The sequence below is a fragment of the Pollicipes pollicipes genome, unplaced genomic scaffold (genome assembly GCF_011947565.3).
Source record: "Pollicipes pollicipes isolate AB1234 unplaced genomic scaffold, Ppol_2.1 Scaffold_4219;HRSCAF=4965_pilon_pilon_pilon, whole genome shotgun sequence".
In the NCBI taxonomy this organism is placed as follows: Eukaryota; Metazoa; Arthropoda; class Thecostraca; order Pollicipedomorpha; family Pollicipedidae; genus Pollicipes; species Pollicipes pollicipes.
Window position 1 is genome coordinate 18,459,871 of NW_023596448.1, and position 26,380 is coordinate 18,486,250.

At 52.4% G+C, this 26,380-nt stretch overlaps 3 protein-coding genes across 3 annotated transcripts in view; 2 read left to right on the forward strand and 1 right to left on the reverse strand.

The window, feature by feature from the left end:
• Nucleotides 1-2,167, forward strand: part of LOC119094954 (sugar transporter ERD6-like) — a 7,317-nt gene extending 5,150 nt beyond the window's left edge. Inside the window, exons 6-7 of the mRNA XM_037217866.1 lie at nucleotides 1,090-1,255; nucleotides 2,076-2,167. Of these exons, the coding sequence (XP_037073761.1) occupies nucleotides 1,090-1,255; nucleotides 2,076-2,167 (258 nt within the window). The remainder of the gene's footprint in view (nucleotides 1-1,089; nucleotides 1,256-2,075) is intronic.
• LOC119095304 (WD repeat-containing protein 81) overlaps nucleotides 1-26,380 on the reverse strand; it is a 194,945-nt gene that overhangs the window by 165,909 nt on the left and 2,656 nt on the right. The gene's annotated exons all lie outside the window — the stretch shown is intronic.
• LOC119094955 (sugar transporter ERD6-like) lies at nucleotides 4,950-25,842 on the forward strand. Its single transcript, XM_037217867.1, has 13 exons — nucleotides 4,950-5,087; nucleotides 5,616-5,795; nucleotides 7,735-7,857; nucleotides 8,660-8,854; nucleotides 8,922-9,137; nucleotides 19,174-19,339; nucleotides 21,094-21,284; nucleotides 21,812-21,965; nucleotides 22,550-22,707; nucleotides 24,003-24,182; nucleotides 24,690-24,812; nucleotides 25,189-25,434; nucleotides 25,480-25,842. Exons 1-13 carry the CDS (start codon nucleotides 4,950-4,952, stop codon nucleotides 25,840-25,842), a joined length of 2,433 nt encoding a protein of 810 aa, XP_037073762.1.

Sequence of the window (26,380 nt, forward strand, 5' to 3'; positions counted from 1 at the left end):
TTTTAAAACAGCACGAGACAATAAAAGTTTTTGCACATCCTTTACAATTGAAACACAGTTATGTTCATTGCACCGCACTGCGTGTGTGGAGAGATTCATCCAATACAGTGACGGCACAAAGGAGTATCCCTCTAATTCAAACACAACTATCACCAAACTGTCGAAATACGTTCTGCATCAACTGCCTGGTGTCAGCAAAACATGTAAGATGTGCAGCTCTGTCTTACGTGTGCTATATGCAGTTCTATCTGTTTAACAGCCATCGTTCAACTGTTACCATATGAGGAACTTCAATCATCTTTGTAATCAAGGGCAACCAGTAACATATTGTTCACTCAGCCTCAAGTTCAATTCAAGCTACTGATTTCACTGAAGTGTCGTTTCCATCGTTTAGCAATGTCTGTAATGGTCTCACCTAGCCTCCAATTCAGAACAAAATACACCTAAATTACTTCAAGTTTTGGAAACGGTGCACTGCCAATTGACCAAAGTTTCCGACAAGTTATGGCTTTCCAATCAGGATGTTGCACAATAAAGCGAACGACGTAACGGATCCCGGTGCAAAGAAGATAATATATTTGCCCACACATACAGGAAGTAAAATGTGCAATTATATAGCCCCTAATGAAGAGGCAGGGTATTCATGTCCAGGGAGAGATTGCTTTTGGCTACAAGTACTACATTACACCAGTTTACAAGACACATACACAACACCGAAACAAGACCGTTCTGTACATGATGTTCCACATTTCATGAACAAATAACTCTACGTAACTATTTCCTGGAAATAAGATACCGCGCAGCTACATAATTGTACAGAGCTCGCAAAAACACATGGAACTTTGAAAAATTGACAAAGCTGACATGCAAAATCAAGGAGATGACAAAACGCTGGCGCAAACTATCAGCGCGCAACATGCCAGGGCACATGTTATAACTTTTAAACATTGGGAGAGCGACGAAACACCCGCGCCAGGATACACGGCAAGCTCAAGCCGAAACTGAAACACGTCACTTTCCCTCGTCAGTCATACACTGGGTAACTAACAACATGTCCGTGACGATATGGTCGCTGTGTTTGTTGCTCAGGTGGCGGCGGCGGTCGTCATGTCCATGACGCCCACCATCTACGGCGCCACGCTCAGCTTCGCCGCCCACTTGCTGGCCGAGTCGCAGTCATCTGACGCCACCGCTCAGCTGACGCTGCGCGACGCCACCATGGTGGCGGCCATCTCTAACCTCGGCAGGATGTTCGGTACGGAGCCGCAAACTCTACCCTGGGTTAAATATCCATCACAGAGCTGCTACTTCCAACCTTGTCCCGCTGTCTCAAAGTGTCGCCTTGTGAAACCTGAGCCAGTTGGTGAGGAGAGATTCGCCATTATTTATCTGGACAGAACGACCAGTCAGAATACACAATATCAACCTGGACCGCATGTTAGCAATGAAACAAGACTCGGACCGGTTGCTCGGTAGGAATAGACATGTGTATTTTGTGTCAGATGTTCAGAATGGGGTCAAAAGCCGTTGCTCACAAAACGATGCACTCTGTTAGGCTGGCACATCCTTCATGGCAATAGACTGTAACTAAAAATTGACACAAAAGAAGCGTTTGTACAAAAAACCTTGATAAGTTACCAGGAAAACCATCGCACCGCAATAGCACTACCTGGGTGGCAGCTTGAGGACCAGACACAACAATTCACATTATTCGCTTTGGCATGAAAAGGAGTCCAGATACGCATACATCAGCAAACTTTATCAGAATGGCTGAGTGAACATGAAACCCAGTGGGAGCATTTGTGAAAACGCCGGCTAGACTGCATAGTTATAAAATTGAATATAATACACGCATTGCCATGATATGAGCATCAACCTGCGCAGGTGAGCCTGCATGCATGATATGATATGAGCATCAACCTGCATGATATGAGCATCAACCTGCGCAACCTGCGCATCAACCACTGGCGCAAATCCGTTACACAGATGGATAAATTTCCCAAAATGATGCCGCAGCACGAATGGCGCGTGGTCGTCCATCTAACTAACATCACGCTCCCCCCTCCCCTCCGAAGCGTGCGTAGCTTCTGCCTCGCTGACGGACAGGCTGGGCGTGCTGCGCGTGATCCAACTGAGCGTGCCGTTCAACCTGCTGCCTGGCCGCTGATGACGCTCGGGGGGCGAACATGATGATCGCCGGCGCCATGATAGCTGGCGGGATCGTCGGCCTCAGTGGCCTCACGGGACGGCTCTACATCGCTGAGGTAGGCGGACCTGAGAGGCTTCACGGAACGGCTCTACGTCGCCGAGGTACGCGGGACTGAGAGGCCTCACGGAACGGCTCTACATCGCAACAGCTGAACCGGACATAGCGCCATTCAGAAGTAAGCAGGCCTCACCGAAACAGTGCCACCTGAAATACACAATTTGAGTTTCGCAACTAGGTAGAGCTCTTAGCCTAGCAGACAATGTGGCATTGTGGCAATGTGGCAAATGTGGCATGTGACACTATGGCAATCGTGAAAAAACGCCACAACAATATCTTCAGCATAATGAAAGAATAATCAGAGGTTTTGCGTCGATCATTTCAGTTATGCTTAGTGTAGGAACCCAGAAATTTCCCCAATAGAAACATAATCACTGCAATATTGGTACAGGATATGCATAACCACCGTTGCTCACAAACGGGTGAATGCACCCTCACACTAAATGAGTGGAACCCCTTTAGGGAGCGGGAGGGGCAGGTCTACTGGCTGTTCACTCTACTCATCGTGCTCTTTTGGCGAAAGGTTTGTTCTCGGCGCGTGCTTTCAACACTGGCCCAGCGTCGGAAGATGGCTTTCTCCAGGTGCTCTTTCCGACCGCCGCCCGACCCACCCGGCCGCTGACGTCGCTCAGCGCTGAGGTCGCTGACGACGCTCAGCGCGAGCCGCAGCACTCCGCCGACACGTAGGACGCAGTGCTGGGCCCGGTGACTGGCTCCAACTCGAGGAAAACGGTGTCCATTGCTCTCTGTTAGAAAAGAAGCTTGCAGTATGCCGTAGAAAAGTCTGCTGACCGTATTTCGCGCGAGATCCTCTGAAAAACTTCTGCATAATGCGCTGGGGGGGGGGGGGGGGGGTGGAGGAAAAGGGCCCTTGGCGCATTCTATATCTGTACTCACTCAATGGCGAGTGGCAGAGACACAGGCATTCACTCAGTTATCAGAGATGGCAACCAATACCCCGATGAGGTGGCCCTGGAGACGGCCCAAGTCTACCTTTCTACAGTCAGCCAGGACATTGAGCACCTCCAGGTGAGTTCGCGGCACAACAGCCACTGAGCACCTCCAGGTGAGCTCGCGGTACAACTGCCACTGAGCACCTCCAGGTGAGTTCGCGGCACAACAGCCACTGAGCACCTCCAGGTGAGCTCGCGGCACAACAGCCACTGAGCACCTCCAGGTGAGTTCGCGGCACAACAGCTGTGAATGGGCACCCGATGAGCGTGCCGAATGTAAGACAGTGCTGCAAGGTTCACTGAGTGGAAGATTCCCGGGCTTCGCCACCGTCGAGCCGCTGCCAGAACACCTGAACGCCAACGACTTAGATCACCTCGGTCATCCTCCCGGCGCAGCGAAGCGCGTGTCTCATTGGGAGACCCCCACCAAGCGCGACCGACCACCATTGTCCAGGGCAGTCTTCTCGCCGATGACCCTTGCTGACGTGACACGGGAAGCGAGGCGTCAGGTTCGTCCTTGCACCTCGAGCAGCGGCCTCGTGAGGTCCTCTTCGGAGAATGGCGCAGAGTCGATGGAGGCGGAGGAGTTGCAAGCGCAGCATCGCAGCAAGGGGGTACGTGGGCCTGAACGGCATGCCGGTAACGGTCCCATGTCAGGGAGGGTACGTGGGCCTGAACGGCATGCCGGCAAGGTCCATGTCAGGGGGGGTACGTGGGCGTGAACGGCATGCCGGCACGGTCCCCACTCAGGGGTACGTGGGCATGAACGGCATGCCGGTAAGGTCCATGTCAGCGACGTGCGTGGGGCCCAAGAGCCTCCTACGACTCCACAATCGGAGGGATAGGCGCCGGGTGGTCCTAACGCCATCTCCGGCGGAGAACTAGAGAATGGACGGTCACGCCTTCCCGGAGAGGGACGCGGCAGGAGAGCCGCCAAATAACAGCGGACGAAGCCCATGGACTGTCGTTCGCTGGTCGGTCTTCGTAGAGCGGGACAGAGGGGGGGGGGGGGGGGGGGGAGGGGGGGGGGGGGGGCGCAGGTGGGGCTGTTGGGAGTCACGGATGCCAAAAGCATGGCAAATGCCAAAGTGGGTCCAGCACTTCGTGTTAATTCCATCTTTTTTCGTTAACTTCGCGTTCAATCGTTTGAACGTTGCGAGTGATCCGTGGATTTGGAAGACAATAAATGCTCTCTAAGGGACTTCTTTCCCGGATCATTGAAGAGGCATACTGCAGAGGTACAGGCTTCGACTGCATAGCACGAAAGCACTCCCCTTTGGAGTGCTCATCTGTCACATTCTTCTTGTCAGATGACAAACCAATCCCTTCTCAGGTGACAACCAACCTGGTACCGCTCTACGCTCTGCTACCTACCAGGTGTGGCCATTGGATTCAGTCTTCTGGCTAACTTCTCCCATCGGGCGCCGTCATACCGTGGCGATACGCCTCTCTACTGTGCGGCTGCGTGCCTTCCGTGGTACAGATCATCGGAAACGATTCTGCTGCCCAGTTCACCCAGGTACCCAATCATGTTTACATCACACCCCTGGTCTTCCTCACGCCCTACGCATGATGTGAGTGGCATATGACAACAGTGCAGCAGCTCCATTCCTGTCATTGCGCATGTGTCCATTATCCGCTTTTGCCCAGATGCTGCACATCGCTCGCTACCCGAGTGGCGCCTCAGCCATTGGCGCTTACTAGTTTCGCTGGCCACCAACAGATGGCTCATGCATCGCGGCGCCAGCACCGACGTGGTCAACAAGGCGATCCTCTTCTACCGAGGCAAGAAGGCAGACGTCATACAAGAGGTCAAGGATATCCAGCTGTCTCTTAGAGGCAGACCCAACATTAGCATTCGGCGGCAGGTGGGGCTTCGGAATATGCATGCAGATACATTGTTGATGCATATGAAAATTGCGAGTGTGAGGTACGACACAAGAGGCGAGTGGCAAGGTTGTGGGTTTAAACGATGATATGCGTCAAAGACTCGTCTCAAGAAAGGGCTCGTGCGGGGAGCTTTGGGGAGCAGGGTAACAGCCAGCACAAAGGTGAAGGAAAAACTTACCACCTTTTTTGGAGCGTATGGTTTCAAAGCCGAGGCATGCAAGACTCTCGTTAGAACGATGAACAGATAATTGACGTTCTGGAGTGAGCCAGTTCAGTGCGACGTAAACCAAGACAGTGCCGCACTGTTTTGCACTGCAACCGACGGTGCCTGCTGATGCTTGTACCCCAATGACTTTGGAACAATCCCAGTAGGTACGAACGCCTACACCACTCGCTACTAAAAGCTCACGTAAACCCTTCCGGCATCGGAACAGACAACCTCGAAGACGCGCCCTGTTGCTCACGCCATGCTGAGCGCCATGTGAGCGTTGTTGGCCTCTGCTCAGGTCCATCTAATCTTCACCGACTGGGACGTCGCCAAGCCGTGCCTGCTCATGTTCGTCCAGTTCTTCTTCGAGACCTTCTGCGGCGGCGTGGTGCTCAACCAGTACGCGCTCTCCGTCTTCCAAATGGCAGCAATGTCACTGACCCCAAGCCAATGCGCGCAAGTGCTCGCCGTACTACAGGTGAGACATCCGAATGGTGACGTCACTGGGTATGGGCGAATCAGCGCGCTGCTGCGACGCGAGACCGTCTGGCTTCGAGTTTCGATTACCAAATGGAGTTCGTTTACCGGACAACTCCGCGGCACATACCCAAATCGCCTAGTCTAACCACTTGGGTACCTAGTACCCCTCCACACACCTCATTACCTTGTTTACTTGGGAAATAAAGTAGAACGCAAAATGGTTTAAGATGTGCCACTAAAATCCTTTCCGCTCCGGCTGGTTACATGGGGAATCCAGCCATGCTTCCGAGAGATGGGCCTCTGCTAACTGGAAACGACCCCCCCCCCCCCCCCTCATCAAACAGCCGTGGGCCTCGCGGTCCGTGGTGGTCGATCGATTGTGTTTTGATTGTGTTTGATTGTGTGATTGATTGATTGTGACTTCACACGGAGGGAGAGGGCCAACACATGTCGCGTCTGAAAGTTGATACACGTTCGCATATCGGATATGCGATTCTACCCGATTCAAACAACGTGAAAAACGCACACGACTACAAGGTGTAGTCAACGCAACGCTTCGAGTCGGCGGCAAATTCATAGTCATGGGTCGCCATGTAAACCAGGCACATATATATATATATATATATATATATATATACACATATATATATATATATATATATATATATATATATATACATACACATACATATTGTTCAGCTGACAATGATCTCCGGAGCCGGAGGAAAAGGGCCATCCGGCGATGTCATGCCTCGCCAGCACGACTGCTGTTACAGCGGCGATACCAGGACACGTGACCGGCCACCCAAGGTGAGCCCCGCGCGCGGGACGTCGCACAGACCAACACCGAGTCATAGCTCATTCCTTTGGCAAGTCAATCGACTATGTAATTAATTATCAATCAACATGTTCTCAAATATATCAATTATTCATATCAGGCTGTACAATTTGAAAAGGCCCGGCCGGTTTGTCGTCGGCAAATGCCGTGGTATTTGCTTCAGAGGGATATAGTCCATCGTTATCAGCCATCACTGCGTGATGTGTGATGTAAGGAACATGTGACAATTTCAGTCCCGAGATGTGCGTTAGCGAAGAAAGCCTCCTCAGGACCTTGACGGGGGTGACGGTCGCCTTGTATCCACCCATCACCTTCCTCACATAGTGAACAGCTACCGACGACCTTTCCGAACAAGGACCTAACGAGGACCTAAGGAGGACCTGGCGAGGACCTAAGGAGGGCCTTCCCGTGATCGAGCGTTCCCTGGCTATCACCAACTAAGAATGACAACATGTCCCAGATGACATGACAGATAAGAGTGCGCACGTGACAGCGACCCGCGCGCATGTGTGAGAGCCCAGTGAGAACGCTCGGCCTATGAGCACGATCTTCAGATCGTCGATACAAGCTTGACAACCCTTTATTGGCCCAAGCGGATGCTGTCAGGCCGCGGTCGTGTGGTGCATTCATGTTCCTTAATTGCGAGGTCGTAGATTTCGGCCTCCTAATAATCAGAATAGGCATTCTCGGAGATTATGCAGAATTAGCGGAGCCAAAAGCGCGGCTGTACATATATCGGATATACGAGTTGTTGAGTGACACAATGTAATTGCTCACCACGTTCATGAGGACTTACGTTCAGGTGGGATGCTTTCAGACATGTAGGCACTATTTCACATATTATAACCAGCATATATATGAACTTTTTAATGGTGTGCAAATAGCATATGTTACCAAATGCAACCCGCCGATTTCAACACCATAGTCACGACTAAGTATTGGGGACTTTTTAGGCTAAATCTACAAAATGTTTGAATGCGTACACAAGTTTTCCGAAAGATTTCGAACGAACTCCTCAAACATTTTAGTTGGAGGGTCTCTTTGTGACGCGGCTACCATTAGCCCTGCTGCGTCGACTGACGCCGCTCTTCCCCATCAGATGGCAGCCATCGGCGTGTCGGGCTTCCTGCTGCACTGGTGGGGACGGCGCGCCGTGCTCATCGGTTCGGCCGTGCTGACCGGCCTCGGGCAGCTGACCGCGGCAGCCTACTTCCATTTCGAGGCACGTCCTCGTGTGAACGTAACAGACGGGCTTGATGAATCATGATCAAGCGAATTCGGGTGTTGCTAGTCGCTGCGGGGAAATAACGATCGATGACCACGACACGAGTGCCATCGCAGACAAATCTAATGATAATTCTGCCATCCTCTGCAACGTTGGCGCTGATCCTCTTGATAGTTCTGTCTTCCCAAGCGACGCATTATGACTTTACTTCCCTCAGCGACACTGGTGAAGATCCTGTTGCCCAGGCGACGCTGGTTATGATTTGCATCGCAGGGTGACGCGAATCATGATCACTATTCCCAAAGTGAAACTGGTGATGACTTTGCTTAGCTTGGGCGACGCTGGTGATGGCCATGGCTTCCCGAGGCGACGCTGGTGATGGCCATGGCTTCCCCAGGCGGACACTGGCCATGACCCGGCTTCCCCAGGCGACACTGGCCATGACCCGGCTTCCCCAGGCGACACTGGCCATGACCCGGCTTCCCCAGGCGACACTGGCCATGACCCGGCTTCCCCAGGCGACACTGGCCATGACCCGGCTTCCCCAGACGACACTGGCCATGACCCGGCTTTCCCCAGGCGACACTGGCCATGACCCGGCTTCCCCAGGCGACACTGGCCATGACCCGGCTTCCCCAGACGACACTGGCCATGACCCGGATTCCGAGGCGACGTTGGTGACTACCGAGTGGTGACGCTCGGGGAACAGTAAAGCGGCCATTAGACAACGTGTGGCCCCCACACAATGCCGTGCCCTACACCAACCCTGTCACATGAACTGTCTGACCTTCGCCCTCAGGCAGCACTGAGCGCGCACACCTGGCTAGTGATGGTCGGCATCATCGTTGCAAACGCCGCCAGTATGGGCGGCATCTCCCAGCTCTCGCACCTGTATCTGGGCGAGACTCTCCCCGTCTCGGTGCGGCAGATGTACGGCAGCGCCATCTCTCTCTACATGGGCGCGCTCAGCATGGCCTTCATCCACCTGTTCCCGGTGCTCAAAGCGACCCTGAGTCTGTCGGGCCTGTTCGCCGCCTTGGCCGGCTGTGAACGTGCTGCAGGTGGTGTTTGCCCGCTGCCTGCTGCCCGAGACACGGGGGCTGACTCTGGAGCAGGTGCAGTTCAAACACTTCAGCACCAAGCGACGCGAAGAGGAGCCGGCAGAAGCGACGGCAGCGGCAGCCGCGGCGAAAGAGGCCCAAGAGCGGCCAGAGGAGGAGGTGGACGCGAACAAGGCGCGCCCGGACAGCGAGGAGGAGCAGCTCGAGAATGGCACGGTGGGATGCGAAACAAGCAAAGGGAAAGAGACAGACACCGATAGGACAACGCCTGACACCGAGGTGATAACGACTGACACAGAACGGGAGGCGCCTGACACCGAGGTGATAACGACTGACACCGAACGGACGGCGCCTGACACCGAGGTGATACCGACTGACACCGAACGGGCGGCGCCTGACACCAAGGTGGTAGCGCTTGACACTAAGATGGCGACGCTTGACACCAAGGTGGCAACGGCTGAAAACAGGCAGGCGGCGCCTGATACCGAGGTGATAACGGCTGACGACCGAGCGGGTGACGGTCCAGCCAGCGGCGTGAGCTGTTCAGATGGCGACCCTAGATGGCGACCTCGGATGGCGACATCAGATGGCGACCTCGGATGGCGAACTCGGATGGCGACATCGGACGGCGACAGTTGAGCATTAGCGCTAAACAGCTGCCCCGAAGCGCTCTGTAGCAGTTGCTCAGCCCTGGCGTAGAAGCTATGAGTGGAGCATCAGACTTGAGGCCGAATGAACAGTGGCAGAGCCGATACACATCCTCAAGAGCGTGAGACAGCCCAACAGCGATTCCAATGGGCCTCGCAAAACAGATAACAGGAATGCCCTAGAACTGTGCTAAAGATACTATCTTGTAGAACATGATCCTGTGAGTTAGATAAATATCTGCGGGAACAAAACGTCCGCCAATCTAGATTAACGAATGCTTAAAATTTAGCGAACAAAGTTGCACATTATTGTATGGAGTCCGAGAGGACGAATTTTGCATGAATGGTGTTTGCATGACATGTGAAAAGGTTTATCGAATGGTTCCATCGTTGACTCAAATGTGGCTGAATATATCCGTAGATTGACAATTTATGAGAAGTTTTTGAAACCCTGTAGGCTTAAGGTCACAACCGTCTCAGCAGGGGAAGCGAGACTAAGGGACGCCAGATAATACCCAAAGTTTCCAAACAACTACCAAACCATCAGGACAGTGCGGCATGCAAGGAAGTTGCTAAAATGAACTGAGGACGATGAAGGTCTTCAAAATGTCGTGTGGTCCCGTGCTTGCCATACAGTCGCATGGCACCACACATCCCACTAATATCGTTCCAACCGAAACGTACCGTGCGTGGTGATATGCTAATTTCTCTATCCTACTAAAAACTGAGTGATCGATTTCGGCGTCTATATACGACTTGAGTACGGCGTATTCGGCTGCTACAGTGTTCGCACTTCATCGAAAGAACTCGCTGCAAGCGGTTGTCTCGCCTGGACGCGCCGCCAGACCAAACATGGCGGCGCCTGCCATCTTCAGAGCTGCTCTGCATGACCTTGTCAGTCCCGATTAACGTAAGTTTCAAGGTTTTGTGAAGTCCATGAAATTAAGACACGAGCGCGCGAAAACAGGTGCCTGCTTCCATCTCAGGACTGCACCAAATTCATCCTTGACTGGGTTTCAATGACTGCAGCTACATTGGTGCATTACGGCAGTACGCACTATCCTAAGTTATGGACGCAAATGCTCATTGTACAACTAACATACGTCCATTTAGCGCGAAGACCTAAGAAGGCCGCACGTTACCTGTCAGCCCACAATGCGCTTATTACGACGTTCATCTGGTTGACACAGAACAGCAAGCAACGATCGGCCAATCCTTTTGATCCAAACACAGCGTGTTGCCATAATAATCGAGGCCATGGTCACAATGACGATGATTGTGAACGATCATCAACGCTACGAAACTTCATATCCGACAGAAAAGAAAAGCTTCGTTTGTGGAGCTGACCGAAAAAGAACAGGAGTAGATAATTCGCAAGTTTTGCCAATTTGGTCGCTACGTTGATAACATGATAATCATTATGACAGACCAGATTGAGCAGTGTGACAGATGACAGCCTGACATTCACAAACAATGTAGTACCCATGCATTTTCACTCTGCGAAATTAACCTCAGGATATACGAGCAACACACTAAAAAGGGTCCGCAATTCCGCCACGAGTCATGGCGGAAAGATACAGTGTAGCTTAACTATATCAGAGTTAAAAGATCACTGTCGTGATGTGGCCGTTCACGGGTGAAAGGACTGATCAGCTGTGACGATGAACCACGACCAGAACCCTCGGGGCCTTTCAATGCAACTGCACTTAGTTGTATCTCCAATGCCCGTACCTCTCAGGGGAAAACTAAGGGTAGTTGTGGGTGACGAACCCCCCAGGTGGACCACAAACATTCCTGCAGGATGTCCCCAAGGGCCAACGTTGAGGCATTGCCCTCGCTAATGTACTCAAGCTACCTTTAAGTGGTTTCTGCCAGCCCACACTCCTTTTCGGACAACACGGCACTTCACTTCAGATCAAAATGAACGAGAGCCAACATCACAGTTTCAGTCGGCTTTAGTCAAAGCCGCACCGCGTGGCGGGACGTAGGGACGGGGACCTTCGACGCAGAAAACAATGAACAAACACTGCAAAATAGCAACAAGCCAGGAGCTCGAACTACGATTTCGTCGCCTGCAAAACATCTGATATCAAAGTCAACAAACTCTGGTGAACCGTTCTCCTTAGACTTAGTTACACGGTTGCAAAACACTACGGTAAAGAAGTCCCTCCGCGATAATTACTTCGTCGGTTCAAAAGTAGACACTGTATGCACAAAGCTGGAATTGGGAACATCGCAACTGAACACTCACCTATTCAAAATTGGACTCAATAAGGGCTCTTACTGCAGCTGTGATTATTAATACGAGATATCAAGCCATTTGTGATTTGTCGACAAAATTTTGTCGGACTACGAGCCTCGCTTGTTCCTGGAGGGAAAAGTGTCATGCACGAATCTACCGCCCCTTCTAATGCCATATGATTAGATGTCTTCCTCACAGGTCATTCTCACATGAAACATCAATGCCACGTGTTGCCGCCATTTCCAGGCGCACGTAACCCGTACCAGACGGCTGCTCGGGCGGACGGCTCGGGCGAGGCGATGGCTCGCGTGCGCCTGGCGGCCATCGCTGGAACTATTCTTTTGGAGCGGGACGCGCGGGACGGCGCTGCTGTCGGTGGTGGCTGGGACGGCAGGGAGATATGCCAAGATGCCTGTGTGATGTTTGGAGCACAGTCTGTGTAAGTTGCGCTCCAGCCATCATCATGCCTGGATTTATATAATCGCTCCGTGGTTGATGTAAATAGATATAATTGTGGTGAGCGTTGCTATGTCAGGTTTGCTTGTCATTGCCTCAAGGTATACTGAACGTCGCTTACGCTCATTATCATTGCCAATTCATATTGTGTGAATGAAAGTTACATCTTGAGCCGAACACCAACAGCCAAGAATGCTCTAAAGCACATTAAAACCCCAGTGAGGACCGAATTGCAGCCACACGGGGTGGGCTGATGAAAATTACCGCAGGCAACATCACGGTAACACCAAAGCATCACGGTTTCAAAACGTCACTGGTGCCAATGTCGGGCGATAAACCACGCTCCCAAGTAGCTGTTATCCAGTCGTTTCCCGGTTTGCAATGCGCTTAAGATCCTTAGGCGTTTCGTTTTTGACATCACTAAGCCATTTGCATTCACACAACAGCTACATTCCCTAAAAAAAAACGCGAATGTGTGACAGCGAACTACCACCGGGCAGCAATGTTGAATAACAGCCACGGCACAATCAGCAATGACTCTCGTTAGCATCAGCAGCCAGTTACTGATCAGGGCAGAAGTACGTCATCGCCATAAAAGTAGCCCTCAAGCATCGGCTTGAGAGCGCGCGCAGATCATGCCGCTCTGTGAAGCACCGTGTCAGGCGCTTACGGTCCGGGGTACACCTCCTAAAGTGTATGGATCCTTCCAACGAGGGTCCGTGCACTCTACATGCTGGGAACGGCGATCAGCACGCTATTCATATGCTCCCTGCTCAACAGCATCGCCGTTGGCAAATTTGGCTGGCTGCATCCGGTTCCAGTGACAGGAACAGCTCCGACAAGGCTGGCTCCGCTTAGGTATACAATACAAATTCGCGAATGCCATATGTGAAGCGAGGTAACAATACGGAGCAGCATGCATACATGGAGGCGTTAGCGGATGTGAGGCAGGAGGGGCAGAACATCAGCGGTGCGAAGCCCCCGACATACAGCCGCAGTGAGGGCTGCTCGCCAACACTGACTTGTCGGCCAGAGCGCTCAAGTGGCTCAAAAGCGACAGAATGTCGTCAAGTCACGGGGTGGGAAACTGGATGTTCTAGTCTCGACCAATTCAGCGGGCACTGCATACAAAAGACCAGCTCGTGTCATGACATACTGCCACAAACTCTTGTTATGCTGCCAAAAGCTCTCCGAGATTTGTATGCCCGTAGTTTGACCACAGTTTGTCCGCGTGCAGTGCCACAGCATACAAGACCAGTCAGACTAGTGGCAAAGTGGTGCGATGAAACACTCCCGCTGTCGCCAAGCAAAAGGTCGTCGCATGCTGCATTATACCGCATGTTCGACGTAAAGCATACCACTCTCGGCCCAAAAACATGAATACAGCAGATGATTTCACATCACCCCACGAGGGATAAGCACGTCTGGTTACGGTCGGGCCAGTGAGATATTGCGCAGAGAACGCGTTTGTACTTGGCCCCAGCATAAAGTCCAGCGTGTTGTCCATTGCGACACTTTCTTGTGTTAAGGAGTGACAAATAGGGGGCGTCATCGGCGGACAGAGGCTGGGGACGAAGGGCGGCTACTTCTCCATCTGAAACCCCTTCGCTGTCTCTCCCTGGTAACAACGACAAAACCCCGTTATATCAATAGTTTGACCTCCGGAATCAACAGCCCTGCTTCCCCAAGCACCAGCCTGTTCCCCTTCCGAACTTGGCCCGTCCTTTCCGGCGTCAAATGTGATGACGTCCCCCGACAAAACACGACAGAGCTGAGTGGACTTCGTTGTAGCAGCTCCAACGACTCTGCACTTTAGAAACAATGACAAACTGAACAAAGGGAAGGCGTCACCAACAGAATCAAATGCGGAAAGTTTTAACAAAACAGCACTAGGCACCGCTTCGAATAACTCGACATGGAGACCATTGTCAGCACGCCTCGGTTCGCTTCCGCATTCAACAGGCGTCCGCGGGGCGGGCGCGATGAGCCGGCACGAGCGGGGTGCACCGAGCAGACAGCAGAGGCGGCAGTCGTGTCCCGGCACTGGTGGCCCGTCCGACCACCCAGGAACACCGCTATCGGGGTCAGCAGGTTCAGTGTGATCAAGGGCGACAGAGGTCACCAGCATAGGTCACTGATATCAAGGACAGGTTAGGTCGTCGCTTTCAAGATCACTTGACATCACCCGCGCTCAAGATCGGCCGAAGCCACGGCATTCAGGTCAGCGGAGGTCACTGTGATCAACTCAGCAGAGGTTAGCGCGCTCAAGTCAGCAGAGGTCACCGCGCTCAAGTCAGCAGAGATCACCGCGCTCAAGTCAACAGAGGTCACCGTGCCCAAGTCAGCAGAGCTTACATCAGTCACCGATTCCGTAATCAAAGTCAGCAGAGGTCAACACTGTGATCAGAAGCCGAAGTCACTGCCTGAAGGGCGACTGAGGTCACATCATGGACCGGCGGACGAATCTGGACTCAGGTGAGAAATGAATACTTTAAATCGCAAATAGGCCGTCACCTTTAATTTGTACACCAGCACTGACAAATACACCAGACGTTGGCAACGAGGCACCTGTTTTATTTGTTTTTATTACAAATGCAATATAGACTCGTTCATGGTTATTTCAACCATCACAATCGAAATTCTGTTATTACGCTCCCTGCGTTTTAAAATGCTCAATAAAATACATACTTGAATTTATTCAGACAGTTCCGACAGGTCGCACATAATGCTACCTAGCGTTAAATGATATAAGCATTGCCAAGCGATAAAAAATGACTATCTCAAGTCAGACTGTCTTTTCTTAATCTTCTTCTGGAGACCGGAGCTGGATGATACATATATCGAATCATGGTTGGGCCCGCAGAACCGGGATATATGTGTATATATATATATATATATATATATATATATATATATATATATATATACAAAAGACCAGCTTGTGTCATGACATACTGCCACAAACTCTTGTTATGCTGCCAAAAGCTCTCCGAGATTTGTATGCCCGTAGTTTGACCACAGTTTGTCCTCGTGCAGTGTCCACAGCATTACAAGACCAGTCAGACTAGTGGCAAAGTGGTGCGATGAAACACTCCCGCTGTCGCCAAGCAAAAGGTCATCGCATGCTGCATTATACCGCATGTTCGACGTAAAGCATACCACTCTCGGCCCACAAACATGAATACAGCAGATGATTTTACATCACCCCACGAGGGATAAGCACGTCTGGTTACGGTCGGGCCACATCATGCGGCCCGACCGTATATATATATATATATATATATATATATATATATATATATATATATATATATATATATATATGGTGTTGGCTGATGCAAGTACATGAACACCAACCCGTATGACATGCATACAGCGGTGATGTCAGTACAGCAAATCTGTTAGAACAAAGGCAGCGTCAGAACAGTGGCCATGTCAGTCAGTTGGTGACGTCAGCCATAGACATCAATGGGCGCGTTGTGCGGCTTGACTAGCGTGTACAGCCAACTGACCGAAAAGGGTTAACCTGGGTCGAGTGGTCACGTGGTGTGCATGACGTATGAAACCTTCCGCGGTCCTGTCCGACAGAAATCACAAGCAGCATCATTCGACGAAACGCATCTTCCCCTCTTGGATGGCGCTCATCACAGCATTCACAGAATGTTAGGCGTGCTTCGAGTCCGAAGGCTGCCGTCGAAAAAGATGACAAAACATGTTGCTGAAATGATTTGCATGATAGTGATGTAGGTGCGGCAGTGATATCCATTGTGTTGTGACGTCAGCACAGTGGCTGTATACATATCAGTACCTTGACAATGTACGGAATGGCGCAGCTCACCACACAGCAGCGCGGCAGGTTGGCATACACGCCTCCCTCCCTTCCTCCCCCAGCCCAATTCTGGCTCCAGTCCTGGTCCCAGAAGTTTGACAAAAAAGGACTAAATCCAGGACAAACCAGGTTGGTGGTGCATTTTCGGGGTAGGTGCGTCGTTTTCCTGCTCAGTCCCCCAACAAACTTCTTTTGGGGAACGTGCACCACTGGTTGTCGGTGTGTCGCGCCAGCTCGCCAACGCCACAGTGACGTCAGAATAATGGAAATATCAGATTACCGGTGACCATGAGCGGTGGCACGTAGCTCTGGCTGCAAGGAAGGGGTTAGCCATGGGTTGTCTGGCGTCGGAGCTGCGCTCCATAACTTTTCAGATGAGCTTCCCAAACGTCGTCGCGCACGTTGGCCCTGAGTATATAAGGTTTGTTGCTTCGTTTGTCCCCTCTGCTGATATGATCTTTAACTGGCGACGCGATTAGACGGAGCTGTTTATACCGGTGGGAGATTTGACCTTGGCATGTGCACTGCTATACACGGCGAACACACTTTTACGTGGATCAGCGACCATCCGGCTGCGATAGGAAGCAAGTGGAAAAAGAGCATTCAATCGACTCCAAAAGTTAAACAAGCCCAAAACAAAAACAAAAGTTACACAGCTGGAGCCGTTCACGTGATCCAGTAAGATATCTAGGTACATACTAGATTTGCTCAAATTTGTTGCTATTCAATCTAAAGCTACATGATCCCGGTTTCGAACACTCTACAATAACATGCAGTTTTCTGAGAATCGTACAGGACGGAGGACGCGTTGTTTTATTGGGGCAGTTAAGTATAATGGGCGACATAAGCGCCAGAAGACAACGCACAGACGGGCGTAACAAATAACTTCAGTGAAACCTTTTTTTGCACATGCTAACGACTAAATCAAAGGTATAACAGCGGTTTCGAGACGAGACAAATTTGAACTTTGTTTTTGTACTTGAGCACGATCCGTTATGAATTCTGGCCCCCCGACGGCGTAGGAAAAATACAGTTTAAGAGAGGCTTGAGGAATAACTGATCACCAAAGAACAACAAAAAACGAAATAAAACAAAACAAGACGGCTGGATCGTGATTTCAACATTGATGAATAAAGGATTCCCGTCGCTGCCTAGAGACAGGTCCTACATCAACAGTTCCTAGCGCGGCCCACGAAATGATTGTTGGCTATAGACGTCAGCACACCGGTGGTTCCAGATTCAATAGAATGGCATAGGAAACGAGCAGGAATCTGCCTGGCTTAAGTTATTAAATTTTCAGCTGATGCACAGTACCTACATTGCCTGGATATACAAAAGGCTCGGGAAAGACTTGTTTAGTCTGCACATGCAATTAGAACACGGGCGCAAGAACAGTGGCATAGCACAAGCAATATCACGCGCGCAAAGCCCGCGTGTCTCGCGGTCTCGCGGTCTAATGGACGAGCGCCTGGTTCGCAATGCGACGGCGCTGGGTATAGGGCCTCGAGACAGGCGCACCATTCTGCTGGGCTACCGAATACCGGTCTCCTGGCCATTGGCCACCCGGATCATCCCGCCCCGTGCAGCTGTGTCGAAGTATTGTGCGACGGGTGAAACCGTCGGCAGTCCTGTCTGGCGAGGTCACAGGACAAAGACAAAGAACTCAACCGCCCTCTTTTGAGAAATGAGATCAGGGACAACGCAGGCAAGCTCCGTGTGACGTGGGTAAGGAACACAAAACCAACAGGCAGAACATCGACATTTTGTATCCAAGACGGTTGGAGCAGCAGGGGGATTTGCGTGGACTCAAAGGCGAAGCGGACCACGGGTCAGTACTTCGACAAAAGGGCGTGTCATGATTACAAAAGGCAGGATCTTAATGCAACATTGTAGTTAATATCGCGTTATTGCACCCGTTCCTAGACTTCAAGTGGCGGAGTCCGGTCGGTACGCAAATTTGGAAAGTTGGGATGGAGTGCCGAAAAGGTTTGAGCATCGCTGATTTCAGATCAGTGGCTTGTTATGGCCAGAGATCAATATCCAGGTCCCAGTTCCCGAGACCCGCCGGCCAAAATGGACACTTTCAATAGTACCAATGTTTTTTTTTTATTTCTTAGATATATTTTGTGGATCTATTTTTTGAGATCATTGCCTGCTGACTTATCTCGTCATCTATAGGGAGAAATTCATTATATTTTACCTGTCTGCGGTGCGCCCGAAAAAGGCAGCTAAAGGGAAAGCTGAAGGCTGAGGGGGATATGCCCCTATCAGAGAAATACAGAGTTCTTTTCTCGCGGACCAGGCGCCGAGAAAACGTGTGAAAGGCTCTCGGCAATCGAAGTAGCGACGCATGTTCAAGCGTTCTGCAGATAGGAGGGAGAGAAATCATGTGCGGCGTATTTCGTTTGCTGCGTCCACGGCGTTGTAAGGGTCGTGGCATGCCTTCAGCGTCCATCTTTTTTTGCAACTCGTTTCGCCTGACCATGCGCATGCGTCCGAAAATTTTGTGTCTTATGTTAAGGGGACAGACCCACGTTTTGGAAGTTATGTGGGACACGTCCTCCACATCTCCCACGATGTTGCCACCCTTGTCGGTGACACGGTGTCAGGCGACACATGGCTGGCGGGGTGATGATGACAATGCAATGGTATGTTGGTAGAGTAGTGGTCTCAGTAAGATGGGGACAGCCGGCAAGTGGCTGGCGTGACGATAATGCCACTGCAGTGGTAATATCAGTCAGTGGTAATATCAGTCAGTGGTAACATCAGTCACTACAGTGGTAATATCAGTCAGTGGTAATATCAGTCAGTGGTAATATCAGTCACTACAGTGGTAATATCAGTCACTACAGTGGTAATATCAGTCCGGTGATGACACAAGACACATGGCTGGTGTGGGACAGTCAGCACAGTGGTGGTGCTAGTACGGTGGGGACGTTAGTGCAGTGGTAAATTCAGTACAGTGGTAATACGGTGCAGTGGTAACGCGGTGTAACCAGCCGTTGGCTGGGTTGGTGGTGATGCCAATACATCTCGACGGGCGACTGGGGCAGTGGTGACGTCAGTACATCTTGGCAGGTGGCTGCGGCGGTGGTGATGTCGCAGACGCACGTCGTGTTCGGCGTGTGGGTCAGCTTTGGCGGCCTCCTGATCGCCGAGGCCCAGTCGGGGGACTCAGCCGGGACCCTCAGCCTGCAGACGGCCACCCTGGTGGCCTCTATCGCACACCTAGGTCGCATGCTGGGTGAGTGCAAACAGCCACTTACGCAGCCAGCACTAACAAAACGTACATCGTAAGCTTTAAACGCGACGTAACGTAGCCTGTACTGAAATGTTAGAACGTTGTTTATATCCCAAACTAAGTTGCTTTTGGAACCAAAAATGTCCCGTTTTCTGCCATGTGACGACTGTCTCCAGTACCGCAACCGTCAGTGAAATCAGACAAAACGCGGAAATAACGGCTAAGCAATGTTCCTTCCCAAACGGTGCTGCGTAAGCGTCAGCGTTGTGCAAAATGGTTTAATAGGGCTTTCATTAATCAGGGGACTATATCAGGAGGTCCTCTGGCACGGGTATTTCCTCCGGCATTCGCATGATAGGTCATATCAGTAACAGTGATCAGGTATAGCCATAACACACTTCACAGCTATGTAAATATCTAGGAACAGGAGGCGTCATCATTACGGACACTCCCCAACTCTGATTGTCTCCCTGACGAACTCCGTAGCAGACCATCGAACTTCAGATGCGTGTTTGTCTATGAAACAAGCCAACTCCCTCTGCAATAAAGAGACACTAGCACGCAAAATGACCCTGGACAACGACTCAGATCAACAGGCAGGTAGCGCTGTCCAGATCTGAGTCAAACTATATTCGAAGTCAATCACGTTCATTCAGTTTTAAAGACCGTTTACGGCGGATTTTATACGTAGGACAACAATGTTTGCATCAAAGTCAGGCTGGAATGACTAATTACAGTCTTTTTAAGGCCATTCAACCAAATGCCTTGCACACACGATTGAGATCAGAGCCCTTTCTAAGCATAGCCTGTTGTAAAAGCATCTGATCCCAACACCCCAGTAAACATATTTGAATTCAAGAAACTATCTTTTTCGGAACATCTACCATCTCTTAACATGTCAAGCATAACGGAATATTAACATACCCCGCAATGCTACGGCAAGGGCCACCCTGTTCCGCCCGGGCTATTTTGGCTAGCTCCTACGTGACCGTCGAAATCGAGTTAAATAGTTATAAGGGAGTTAACCCATAGCTAGATTTTGTTAGTAACATAGAGTTACAAAATGAGTTACATAAGCGTTCCTCATGGGATGCGAGCCCACATGCCAGATGCCACATGAGCCCACTATCTCAACGTCTGAGCTGTAAGGCCACCAGTATGGTTACACGTCTAAACAAATAGCTGTCGCCTTACTGTGTTTGCCGCACGTGTATGCCGACCAGTGCCTGATATCAGTACGTATGGCTGACTTCCGTGCTCTGTGTCTTGTGACTCATGCCATAGGACTCGTGGCCTTTGACCTGCAATCCAAAACATGTGGCGTGCAATCCGTGGCCCGTGACCTACAGCCGTCGTCATGTCGTGACCCCCGACCTCTAGCCTGTGGCCAGTGACCTTTGCATCCTGAGCCGTGACCTGTCGTCCGCGCGCTGCAACGAGCCACCTGTATCACATAACTCGAACCCTGACCCTTCACCTGCATGTCATGACCCGTAGCTTGACACACGTACGCCGTGTCTCATAACGCACACCCCGGCAGCCATGGCATGTACCTCATGGTCCATAACCCGTCACTAGTTGGCCGCGTACCACCACTGCCATCCTGACACACAAACCCACAACACGACCTTCGTCCCGAGATTTATACCCCATGCCCCGAAGTCGGACGCCCGTGCCGTGCGTCACCACACCCGCGGCACCGCCGCGCGCTTCACGCCGTGACCTGACCCCCTCCCCCTCCCCCGCCGGTCCGACAGGCTGCGTCGCCTCCGCCCCGCTGACGGACCGGCTCGGCGTGCTGCGCGTGATCCAGCTGAGCGTGCCGCTGAACCTGCTGGCCTGGCCGATGATGACGCTCGGGGGGCGGAGCATGATGGTGGCCGGCGCCGTGATGGCGGGCGCCTTCGTCGGGCTCAACGCGTCTGGAGGGCGACTGTATATCGCTGAGGTAGGGGGGGGGGGAGCCGCACCCGCGTGGCCGTTGGTGGGGGGGGGGGGAGATGGACTCCCGTCCGAGAGGTCTTGAATTTTAAGCTGGGGTGCACGGACTTTGGTCACTAGAATGTGCTAGGCGTTTTCAAAGTTTTCGTGGCAAAAACGGGCTCAGGATGCAAGTCGAGATGAAACAAAGATGTATATACATACGTACGTAGAAGTACAAAGATATACATGGAAATGGAAATGGCAATATCACGCTACATGGAAATATCACGCGTGCGATACGCATTATGAACAAGTGGCCGGGGTATCACCGGTATGGAATCCATGCGGCATTTTAAGTTTCGAAAAAGAAATCTGACATGCATGCCCGCGATTTCATGCCATTCCTGGGACTCAACCCGATTCTTTCGGATAGAGGGAGTTAACTAGGCGATCCATCAAAAACTAGCGCGATCATACGGCACGTAAATCACAAAAGGAGAGACGTTCCTCTAAGAATGGACCCAGCAACGCTCCCCTCTGGCTGTGTTTCAGGTGACGTCAAACCGCACACGCGGAACGCTCTGCTATTTGCCCGGAGTGGCCATTGGACTCAGCCTGTTGGTCAACTTTTCCGTCAGTGCTGCCATCCCGTGGCGATATGCCACACTACTCTGCGGCTGCACGCCATCTGTTGTGCACTTTCTCGGTGCGCTTCTGCTGCCAAATTCGCCTAGGTAATGCCATTGATAGAACGGTTCCCTAAAATCTCGAAGATTCTGCGTCATGAAAAGATGGGTGGTTCCGTCGTAGCGCCGACGCGTGGCGCCTATATGTAGTGCATGGAAACACCTTGCGAACCGTAACAAAGTTTGCGTCTTCCCGATATCATCCCTTGCTCCCAGTCACTCCACACCAAGAAGTGTAGGCGCTTTTTGCATGTCACAACCAGTATAATAAATAACTTTGAATCAACTCGAGCTACACAACCTGGATTTCGCTAACACGCCTGCATTCACACATGAACGGGGAGTGTTCCTCGCCATATTCGCTCCAGCTCAACTAGCAAGGGTCGTCTTACCACAGAAACCCAGCGGGAAAAGGGTCAGAATGTCATAATACAAGGCCAGCTGTCTGCACTGGTCTTCACACTTGGCCATCTCTTTTAGAGCAGCGCACTTATACATTCACATCACACCGGAAATGCACCTGTACTGGCACCACTCGGCTAGCACTGCACCCTGTAATGGACGGGTTCCATCGCTGCACACCGCGTGCACTTCTCACTTACAGCCTTCACCACCAGGTGGCTGCTGAGCCGCGGGGGCCGCGAGAAGGAGGCGCAGCGAGCGATCGCCTTTTACCGCGGCAAGCGGGCTGACGTCGCCATGGAAACCAAACACATCCTGCAGGTGCTGCGGGGCCGGCCGACTCCAAACATACTCCAGCAGGTACAGGAAGGCGCCTCGCGTCCGAGGCTGTGTCCGGCACTGGACGCACGCCACACGGGCCACAAAGAGAAAAACGTCATTCGTAGATGCGCCCCGCAGGCGTGTGAGCTGATGTCTTGGATATCCGCACATGGTCCGCAAAGCTAGGTGTCTTTAAGCCTGCTCAAAGTTCAACATAACAAGTAGTCAACATAACACCATGGTGGTCCAGCATGCATCTAAAAGGGAGTGTCCCCCATTGGTGCGGGTTTTTTAACTGGAATAGCAATCTTGAAGATCATTCGATGCGGTTCACGGCGCTGGCATTCTCAAAGCCCATAACTCGCCCGTTTCTGAGCTACCAGCCCGCGAAGATGTGGATACTTTTTCGGGGAGATTATTTCAAGGTCAGCCATGACGACAAAAGACATCACTTAAATTCTGCAATTCAGTCAGCCATGCGGCGATCACAGCCAATAAAGACAGCCTTGTCAAGTATTTCACATCTGGCATTCGTGAGCACAATTTCCAGATATAACGGTTGTCAACTGGCTTTCAATCGGTCTTGCGCAAGGTACGCTGGCGTAATCAAACAATGACGTATTGAAGAGGATATCTACTGAACAGAGAAATTGCACTGTCTTGAGGAGTCTTTTCTACTTAAAAGTAAGCAAATCGTTACGAGTGAGCTTATCCCACGCATGATGCTCGCTGCAATATCTTCAACTATACAATATTTCCTTTAAGCGAACTTTTTCGCGAAAAAGGCGAAAACAGTTCCTTTGCTGAGAACAAAAAACCTTCTGAGCGAGACGAGGTTCGGTGCATCTGAATCGAACCGAGAATTGCTGCCGAAAAAAAATCGAAAGAAACATCTGAATTCATTGAGCCACCACATTGTCTTCCATGAGGATGACAAGGTGCTGGGCTTTGCGTTAAAGTATCCGGAGTTCGATCCCTGGCAGTTGCAGAAACGTTTAAAAGGTAACTTGCGAGTGACCAGATGTAGATACCTGGTGATAGAAATACTGTTGTCACCTGGTAAATGTGGCATCACGCAGGTATTTTCAATCCTCTATTGCCGAAACACCACAGCAAGATCACCCACCAGAATTTTACTGCCAAGCAGCCGCAACGAGCTTGGGGCCAGACAGTAAACATATGTTTGGCTCAAAGCCACCCGTAACCCCAGACGTTTCAATAGTTGTCCATACTACATAGCCCGGTGGTCTTCACCCACACATACATCGATGTAATTCGCGTCCAAAGCCGTCCCCTTCTGCCAATCGCACGCGAACACCTCGCTCCGCGGCCAGGCCCGGCTCATCTTCACCGACTGGGACGTGGCCAAGCCGTGCCTCCTGCTGCTGGTGCAGTTCTTCTTCGACTCCTTCTGCGGCGGCATTGTGCTGACGCAGTACGCGCCCGGGCTCTTCCGCATGGCCGTCAGGTCGCTGGCGCCGGCCCAGTGCACCCAGCTGCTGGCCGCGCTGCAGGTGGGTCAGACCAGCGCCTCGGCGGCGGCGGCGCGCTGGTCCGACGCTGGCTTCGGGTACGTGAGGAGCTTCATGTCCACCATGTAGCGCGCAGAGTCCGTTGCGGTCGTCTGATGATCTTGCTGTGCTGCTCCTGTTGCCATGGCGACAGGGCCACAGCGGGCTACTGCGATACTCGGGCGGACAGTGCGCGATGTTACTGAGCGCAGATTACTGCAGTAATCAGTGCACCCATGCTTCCAGTCATCCCGCAAGTAGTATGTAAACGTGACCTGCTCTTGAAGTGAAACACGTGTAGTTTGCACGCCTGGAAACGTCACACTCTCTCGCGTCCCATCGACGAAAAGTGACCACGCGCCTAAAGCAGACCAGGGCGTGACGTCAGCGGTGCACTGGTGCACCCATCGTGGCGCCATCCCTCCAGTTTAGGACTCGCACCACCTGCCTGAAGTGCCACGACCAGCACGCCAATTTTCCCCATCCCCCGTCCGGCACGCGCGTGTTCAGGTGCTGGCGCTGGTCGGCTCCGCCTGCCTGCTCCGCTGGTGGGGACGACGCACCGTGCTGATCGGAGCCGCCTCCGTCGCCTGTCTCGGCATGCTCACCGTGGCGGCCTTCTTCAAGTTCCAGGTCAGATCAGCGCGTTGCCCTTCCCTGGTTGCTATGGTTACCGTCTTCGCGTCTTTGTATTCATGTGATGTTCGCATTTCGGCGGCATCCTCGGGGCGAGACGTGATCGTGACACGTGGCCATGGTGACAATGTGATGCCATGCTCCGCGATGACGGCGTTACTGACCACGTCCCCGCAATGGCCATGTCGTTAAGCATGTTTCCTAGGGCCAACGCCGCCCTGACGAGCCCGTGCATGCACGCATCCACGCGGTGATCCCATTCCCTGTCCCGTGACTGCCCCGGCACGCCTTCAGCCGACAGCTGCCGCTCACACGTGGCTCAGGATCGTACACACCAGCTCCTGTCCCGGCGACTGACCTTCCTCCCCCTCAGGCAACGCTGGGTCTCCACACCTGGCTGGTGGTGGTCGGCGTCGTGCTGGCGAACGCCGGCAGCTTGGGCGGCGTGTCGGCCCTCTCCCACCTCTTCTGCGGCGAGCTGCTGCCCCTGGCCGTGCGCCAGATGTTCGGGAACGTCCTCTCGCTCTACATGGGCGCACTCGGTATGACCTTCATCCACCTGTTCCCGGTGCTGCGCGAGGCGCTGGGTCTGTCGGGCCTGTTCGCCGCCCTGGCCGGCGTGAACGTGCTGCAGGTGGTGTTTGCCCGCTGCCTGCTGCCCGAGACGCGGGGGCTGACTCTGGAGCAGGTGCAGTTCAAACACTTCAGCACCAAGCGGCGCGCTGAGGAGGAGGCGGAAGCGACGGCAGCGACGACAGAGACGGCCGCGGCGAGAGACGCTCAGGAGCGGGGGCCGAGCGGCGGCGAGGAGCTCGCGCAAAGCCGAGACCAGGAGCTCTGCGCGAACGGAGACCTAGCGCCGCAAACCAGCCGGGACGAGCAGCGGCGACCGAGTACGGTCGAGCTCAGAGGAAGTCGAGACGAAGAGCGCCGAGCGAGCTGGGACCATCCCGAAGAAGGCGAGCTCGGAGGGAGGGAAGCGCACGAGCCCGGATCGAGCGGACCCTCCAGCCCGCAGGAGGTCTGATTCAAACGCCGCAGCCCGGTTCAACGCCTGCCCGTCGTCGCGAGAGCACAGACGAGAGACGCGAGCCTGCGGCGCTGCCCCGCGTGAGGATACAGTGAACACACTGCGGCGAAAATCAGCCGGGGGGTGCAAATCTGCTCCGGCTGGAGTGGGACTCGGAGCCCAGCTCGGAGCTCGTTTGTCGTCAGCCAACGACGTCAAGCGCGAGCTGCGGGCTGCGATACGTTCAGTGTCCCTTCACAGACAACACACATGTGGATGTTTTTTCACAGAACTGCCCCTGCGAATGCTGTAGTACCGGAACACTTCTTGTTGCCATAAGTATGTGTCACATCGCGGGAGGTGCGGAATAAAACAAACGTCACCCAAGTGTTAACTAAACACACCAAGCCAAGCGCCTCTGACCAGAGCTGGATTCTGACCCGGAGAAGTGCTCCCAGGCTGGCCATACTGGTATTTACAGGAGCGGACAGATCAGACAGTGGCGGATCGGGTATCACAGGATCAGGACAAGGACCCAGACCAGAGCAAACTCCCA